A 7,848-nucleotide genomic window follows, 5' to 3' on the forward strand; every position below is an offset into this window, starting at 1 on the left:
CGTCTATTACGTGTGTCTACGGTTCCGTTTTAGGTAGATTAGTTCCAGTCCCTAGATAAGAGGTATAGAGTTCTAAGTGAGGACAGAGCTACTACTGATCAGTGTAAAGTTGCTGCATAGCTGTCATGATGAAACATCGAAAGCCTTTAAGAGCATGCATTGTCTTATCCCGTCCATTAGGTGCGTCCATGGTTCCATTTTGGACAGACTAATTCCAGTCCCAGGTAGGAGACGTAAAGTTTCTAAGTGAAGGAAGACAAATGGGCTGACCACACAAGTTAAGTGAGAAAGAGTTGTTGCCTTGCACAAGTCAAAATAACAAGTCAAAATAACAGCTGAAGGCTATCGTTAGTAAATATTATCCGCTTTGACCCGTTACGTATCGTCATCAACTTTGTGATTTTAAAACGCGTTTGCTAAGAAGAGGTTTCCACACCCTTGTAAAAAATATTTGTTCCCCTCTCCAACCGATATTGAATCTCACTAATTAAGTCGTGATAAATTTTAAAGTACATAAACTAAATTGTTATGATATTGAAAGTACAATTACCAAATTCTCAACCGTCTACCCCTTCGTACTAACGACGGGTCGTATAGTTTAGGGTTGGGTTGGACAAGTTTGTGACGATATCGAACTTGTTGGACATGTATGATATACAAATTTGATGAACATAAGATGATACTGTTAGACGAACACGACTCTCCACAATGGTATGATATTGTCCACTTTGAGCATAAGCTCTCATGGCTTTGCTTTGGGTTTCCCCAAAAGGCCTCATGCCAATGAAGTTAGTATTCCTCACTTATAAACCCATGATACGTCACCCAATAAGAGGATAATATGGCTGTTTTCATTTGTCAGATTGGGGGGAGATCGGTAGGGTTTGCTTGTTCTTCATCTTAGTTATTATCACAAACCAGATTCTGAAAACACACAATTTTATAATGTTCTCTTCTATTTCCTATGGCGTCTGTTTGTAGTTGGCACCTTTTATTTCAATATCACATATTCTTATGGTATATCCCTTTATACTCCTTCCCCATCTTAGACCCCTTCTCTTCCTTATCCTCAATAATTCATTTAATAAAAACTTCGTTACAATCACAATCGACTTAGAATTTGAGCATAAGCTCTCATGGCTTTGCTTTGGGCTTCCCCGAAAGGCCTTATACCAATAGATAGTGTATTCTTTGATTATAAACCCATGACCATTCCCTAAATTAACTTCAGGGATACCAATGGAGAGTGTATTATTTGACTATAAACCCATGACAATTCTCTAAATTAACTTCTGTGGGACACTTTCATCCAATAGGGCTGAGACCCTGTCCTGCGATTAAATGAACATTTCTAGTTAGAATGTGTCATAAATGAAACGTTTCTAGCGGGTTTGCCCTTTCAATTTATTTAATGAAATATTTATGAATAATTTAAAAATATTTATGAAAATAATATTGGTGCCCTTTTAGACAACCCAAAAGTTGAAAAGTATTTATTGTAATTTAGACAAAGTAAAGGGACTAACCAGCAATTTACCTACGCTTTTTTAAGTATAAGTAGGCCAATATGCGGCAAATCAGTTGCAAAGAAGAGAGACAAGAGATAATGTCGTACGAGAATTTTGATCCCATATTCCCGGACCAGCCGGTGGTTGACTTGTATCTTCCGGTTTGGGCGAGCCTTCCGGCGTTCCGGTCGAAGCCGGCGTTCATCTGGTCGGAAGACGGAACCGCCGACGTCCTGAATGAAGGCTCATTTCTAACTTACGGCCAACTTCACGACTCCGTTCAGTTCATCTCCGAGCAGTTGATCCGCCAGGTAAGGCGGCGCGACACGGTAGTTTTATTGTGCTCGCCAGGGCTCGACCTTGTCCAGCTCATCTATGGCTGTCAAAGAGCTGGCCTTGTGAGTGTCCCAATCAGCCCGCCCGACCCTTGTTTTGAGAATGAAAATTGTCACCATCTTGCAAGAGCCCTCTCCCAGACTAAGCCCCGCGCCGCCATAGCTCACCAAGCTTACATCGCTAGCGTGTTCCGGTATGTTTTGAACTATTAATAAAACTTAGTTCGGGTGTCTGCAGAATATTTGTTGAAACCACACATAATTATGTGAAATTCTCTATTTATAATCTATAAATTATTTTAAAAAAATAGAAATTATATAATCAAATAAATTACAAAAATAATAATTAAATAAATTACAAAAAAGAAATGGAAGGTAGTAAATATATATAACATTTATGATAAATAGTAATAAAATACTAAATATCATATCATATATTTAATTACAGTAATTAGTAGAATATCCTTCATCATAATATTTATTTATAATAAAAAAATTAAATTATATATATATATATATATATATATAATTTTTTTAATAGATATTTGCATATAATAAAAGTCAAATATGATATATGTATATTCAAAATTAAATATCTTTTTATATTTTATTTATTATTGTATAGATACCTCTCCTTGTCCCCGACAGACGGGAAGTTAGCATTGTTGTTGAGGGGCGTGCAATGGATATCAATGGAGACTTTAAGAACTTGCACGGCGGCGGAGGCCGATCAAGTGGTTTCAGTAATTTCCAGTAAAGATCAGCCCTTCTTTTATCACTCCAATTCCTCATACTATGGCTGTAAGCCAGAGGAGCCTTATCTAATCCAATACACCTCAGGAGCCACCGGAATTCCGAAGCCGGTGGTGGTTACCGCCGGCGCCGCTGCCCACAACGTTCGAGTGGCGAGAAAGGCCTACGACTTAAACCCAAACGACGTTATCGTCTCATGGCTCCCACAGTACCACGACTGTGGCCTCATGTTCCTTCTCTTAACCGTCGTCAGTGGCGCTACGTGCGTGCTAACCTCACCTATCTCCTTCGTCACCCGCCCAATCACATGGCTCCACCTCATCACTTCCTTCAAAGCCACGTGTACTCCCGTGCCGTCTTTCACTCTCCCACTCGTCCTCAAGCGGGTGAAGGAAGAAACTCCTCCGTGTGGGGGTTTGGATTTGTGCAGTTTGAGGAATTTGATTTTGATTAATGAACCGGTTTACCGGTCGGGAGTCGAGGAGTTTGTGGATGTGTTTAAGACGGTCGGGTTGAACCCGGGTTGCGTTTCGCCTTCGTACGGTTTGGCGGAGAATTGCACTTTTGTTTCGACGGCGTGGAGCGGCGGAGAAGGAGGCCGGCGGCGGTGGTTCCCGGCGATGCCGAGTTACCGGCAGTTGTTGCCGTGTGCAAAGCTGACGGATGAATCGTCGGCGGAGATTGAGGTGGTGGTTGTTAACGGCGAGACAGGGGAGATAGTCGACGACGGCGTTGAAGGAGAGATTTGGATCTCGTCGCCGAGTAATGCCTCAGGTTACCTCGGCCATCCATCGCTAACCAGATACACATTCCACTGCAAACTCAGCAACAAATCAAGCCATAAATTCGTCCGTACCGGCGACAGAGGAGTAATCAAAGGCACAGATCGGTTCCTCTTCGTGATCGGACGGTGCTCAGACGTCATTACACTCACCAACAACCAAGAAATCCACCCTCATTACATCGAATCCATAGCTTACAACAATTTCTCCGCCTATCTCCGAGGCGGCTGCCTCGCCGCCATCAAGATATCCGATACGATGGCCGTCGTGGCCGAAATGCAGAGAGATGACAAAAACGACGCGGAATCGCTGAGGAAAATCTGCGAAGGGATTAGGAAAGCGGCGTTGATTGAAGAGGGAATTGAGTTAGGGCTTGTGGTTCTAGTAAAAAGGGGAAACGTCCCTAAAACGACGTCGGGGAAGGTAAAGAGATGGGCGGCGAAGGAGAAGCTGGCCGGCGGCGGAATGAGCGTGTTAATGGCCGTCAAATTTGGAACAACTTGCGGCGTTACGAAGGATTTAGAGGGAAATCGTCCCCTTCTGCTCTCGCTTCTTTAATTTTCCTAATCACTCCTCGTGTGATTAATATAAATAAATAAATAAATAAGGCTCTTTGTTTTTCTTAGGCCCATTAGAAATAGCCCGACGTCGTTTATGGGCCCATCATAACAATTGGGCCTAATTTTCCGAAGTCGAATAAAGCCCAATAATACAAGTGTGGAGTTAAAATATTAGAAATTAAAAAAATTTAAAAGTGATTAATGATATAGCACGAGCAATATTACAAGCATCAATGAGTGATTATGAAGATTAAGATCGATCAATATTAAGCTAATCATTGGTTGTTGTGATTATAATTTAAATTAATAATCAATTATTTGAATCATGATTGTATTATAAAAAGTGAAAGTTAAAGCTAAATTAATAATAAATAAATAAAAATTCTCCCCCACCCAATCATATAAACTTCAAATCAAGCATGTCTGACTTAAAAAAATTTATATAGACGAATAAAAGGCATCGATTGCATCATACAAAGGTGAAAGACATTGGTTGAGCTAAGTGTGCTGCTCCAATCCCGGTTCCTCCTAATTTTAAATTTTATTAGTTATATATATATTATTTTATTGTTAAATGATTAATGAAAAAGATAGAACGTCACGTAATAATCATGATAAGTTAAGGTATTTAAGCGTTATTTTATAATTTCATGCATTGTTTGGATTGAATATTATGGGACCACTATAATATACCAACAAATGGAACGAGGTCACCTATACAACAACAAAACAAATAAATTAAATAACATCATATAATAATTATTCCAACCAAAATAATTTGTAAATAATAATAATAATAAAGTAAAAAAAAAAATTTACAATATTGTTAATTCTGGTGGTGGAGACTTGAGAGGATAATATAGAGTTTTATTTTTTTTATTTTTTTATTTTTTGTAAATAATAATAAAAGTCATAAATGAACTTTCCTACCTATTTCACTCACTTTGGTCCTTAATACTTTAAAATATTATAATTTATTCATTTGAAATTTAAATGTTCGATATTTTCCCACCACAAGTTTACGTTTTTTTTTTCTACCATAATTCATTCTTCATTAATCAATTTCAACACCTAACTTACTACATTAATGTCCAAAATACTTCCTCTATGCAAAGACCTACTTCTTAGGTACAACAAATAAATTAAATCATAATATAACAGTCGGGCATTGTATATAAATTTAACACTATCCCGTACGTTTATTCAAACTTTGAATTTTGTATCTAAAACTTATTGTTTGAGTCAGAATTTAAAGTTTAAAGATTTATCTATTTGAGATCCCACATCGGTTGGAGAGAGGAACAAAACATTCTTTATCCTAGCATATGTGTTTTAAAACCGTGAGGCGGATGACAATACGTAACGGCCAAAGTGGACACTATCTGCTAGTTGTGGGCTTGGTTGTTACAAATGGTATAAAAGATAAGCACCGCGGTGTGCCAGCAAGAACCCTAAGCCCCCAAGAGGGGTGGATTATGAGATCTCACACCGGTTGGAGAGGAGAACGAAGTATTCTTTATAAGGGTGTGGAAACCTCTCATCTTTCTGGTAGATGCGTTTTAGGGTACGAAACATTTCTTATAAATGTGTGGAAACCTCTCATCTCTCTAGTAGACGCGTTTTGACGGCGATACGTACAAGCCAAAATGAATGATATATGCTAGGGATGACCTTGAGCTGTTACAAGTGGTATTAGAGGCAGACACCGGACGTTGTGCCAGTAAGGACGCTAGCATCTAAGGAGGGGTAGATTGTGAGATCCCACATTAGTTGGAGAGAGGAACGAAACATAAGGGTGTAGAAACCTCTCTTTCTAGTAGAAGCGTTTTAAAACCGTGAGGTTGACGACAATATGTAACGGGACAAAACAGACAATATCTACTAGCGGTAGGTTTAGGCTAATACAAATGGTATTAGAGCCAGACATCGTAGAAATAAAGACGTTAGCCACACGTTGGTTGAAGAGAAAAACGAAACATTGCTTATAAGAGCGTAGAAACATCTCTTTTAAAAGCGTAAGAGAGATGTGTGGGAATAACCAAATAAATAGTGGTTAAGGAAGAAAAGATTAGGGTTTAGGGGGTAAGAGGGGAGGGAAGGGAATATGAAAGCAAAGTAACGTCGCATCAAAGGGGGAGGGGGGGGGGGGGTATGAGTATAGGAGTACAGGCATTGTGATGGACCATGGTAAAGTGCGTAGAGAGAGAGAGAGAGAGCAATAATGAAGGGGGTGGGTTCTGGGTCCCATTATGGCAGGGCGTGGGAGAGGGATGAACATGACGTTGTCGGTTGTTTTTGTGTAATGCCCTTCCCTTTGGGTGCCATTTTAGCTTTTTCAAAATTACCCAATTACCCTTTCCCCCCTTCCCCCCCCCCTCTTCTCCTTCGCTTCTCCTTAAGCAACCAAACTGTCCCTTGTTGGAACCCCTTCAAGCATCTCCCTATTCCCCCCCCTCTCTCTCTCTCTCTCTCTCATGCTCCTCTAAACTGGCTTCCGATTCTCACTTACAAGCCACAACCCTCCCCCTTTGGTCCCACTAATTCCTTGTAATTTTCTAATTTCATGGAGTTTTTTTTGATAAATCAGCATGCAGGGAGTTCGATTCCTTTGATTTAGCTTCCTCGATCTTCGTTTTTGAAGCTCTAATCTGGGAGATCTGTGGTTTTGTTCGTTAATCTCTGTGTGTGTGTGCGCTTAGGGTTTCCGAAATTTACTTCCATGGATATCAGAGAACAGGAGAAGGAAGTAATAATACCTGCGGCTTCCGCCGGTGGTGGTTACGCTCATATTTTTGGGGAAACCTCGTCCGGAGGAGTCGTCGACCGGAGACTAGAGTCGATTCATAATGGCTCTCATCACCATATCCAAACCGACCTCCACGATGCCGACTGTGTTGCGGCTACTACAGAGAACATTGGCAACGGCGGCGGCGGAGGCGGCGGAGGTAGCGGCGGAGGCGGAGGCGGAGGTGGAGGTGGAGGTAGTTTTTCATCTGGCGGTAGATCCAAGGCGCGGGGGGCGGGTTCTGGAGTTAGGTATAGAGAATGTTTGAAGAATCACGCGGCGAGCGTTGGGGGGAATATATACGATGGATGCGGAGAGTTTATGCCAAGCGGAGAAGACGGAACCCTAGAGGCTCTAAAATGCGCCGCTTGTGAATGTCACCGGAATTTCCACCGGAAAGAAATCCACGGCGAGAGTCAATTAAACATCAGTCCTAATTACAGAAGAGGCTTAATGCTCAACCATCTCCAACTTCCTGCGCCATTGCCGTCCCCTTCCGCTCTCCACGGCCACCATAAATTCTCCATGGCATTGAACCTCCATTCCAGTCCTAATGCTCCAATCATCGCTCCAATGAACGTCGCCTACGGCGGCGGCGGCGGAACCGAGTCCTCCAGTGAGGATTTGAACGTTTTCCATTCGAATGCCGAGGTGATGCCGCCGTCTTCGTTCTCCCTCAAAAAGCGGTACCGTACAAAGTTCACACAAGAACAAAAGGATCGGATGCTAGAGTTCGCCGAGAGAGTCGGATGGAGGATTCAAAAGCAAGACGAAGAAGACGTCGAACGATTCTGTAGCGATGTGGGAGTGAAACGGCAAGTCCTCAAAGTCTGGATGCACAACAACAAAAACACAGTGAAGAAGCCGAACGAAAATCACGAACCGGAACCCGCCGCCGTCGCCGTCGCCGTCGACGTCGGCACCTGCACCGTCGTCACAAGTGAATCGTAAGCCAATGCCAGAAGAAGAAGAAGAAGAAGAAGGTAAGAATCACGTAAAATTAATTAGGGGAATATAAAAGTTTTATATTAATTCAAAGAATATTAAGACAATTTCATGTCCGACAGACCTTTTGTGATTCTTCCTCTTAATTAATTTTAATCCCTCAATTATTTATGGTTTTAA

At 41.3% G+C, this 7,848-nt stretch overlaps 2 protein-coding genes across 2 annotated transcripts; both read left to right on the forward strand.

Moving 5' to 3' along the window:
- The first annotated feature begins 1,492 nt into the window (after positions 1-1,492).
- Positions 1,493-4,168, forward strand: LOC111805474 (uncharacterized). Its single transcript, XM_023690582.2, has 2 exons — positions 1,493-2,037; positions 2,469-4,168. Exons 1-2 carry the CDS (start codon positions 1,568-1,570, stop codon positions 3,934-3,936), a joined length of 1,938 nt encoding a protein of 645 aa, XP_023546350.2. The 5' UTR covers positions 1,493-1,567; the 3' UTR covers positions 3,937-4,168.
- Positions 4,169-6,168: 2,000 nt separating this feature from the next.
- HB33 (homeobox protein 33) lies at positions 6,169-7,848 on the forward strand. Its single transcript, XM_023690132.2, has one exon. The coding sequence runs from the start codon at positions 6,658-6,660 to the stop codon at positions 7,672-7,674; it is 1,017 nt and encodes a 338-aa protein (XP_023545900.2). The 5' UTR covers positions 6,169-6,657; the 3' UTR covers positions 7,675-7,848.

Source organism: Cucurbita pepo, chromosome 11 (assembly GCF_057944985.1).
Source record: "Cucurbita pepo subsp. pepo isolate OVF chromosome 11, ASM5794498v1, whole genome shotgun sequence".
NCBI classification, from domain to species: Eukaryota; Viridiplantae; Streptophyta; class Magnoliopsida; order Cucurbitales; family Cucurbitaceae; genus Cucurbita; species Cucurbita pepo.

What these genes read in the sequence shown, in the direction of transcription:
- LOC111805474 (XM_023690582.2), top strand. Translation starts at nt 1,568, where the DNA reads ATGCGGCAAATCAGTTGCAAAGAAGAGAGACAAGAGATAATGTCGTAC. An exon ending in TACATCGCTAGCGTGTTCCG is followed by an intron (nt 2,038 to 2,468) that starts GTATGTTTTGAA and finishes ATTATTGTATAG; the next exon opens with ATACCTCTCCTTGTCCCCGA.
- HB33 (XM_023690132.2), top strand. Translation starts at nt 6,658, where the DNA reads ATGGATATCAGAGAACAGGAGAAGGAAGTAATAATACCTGCGGCTTCC.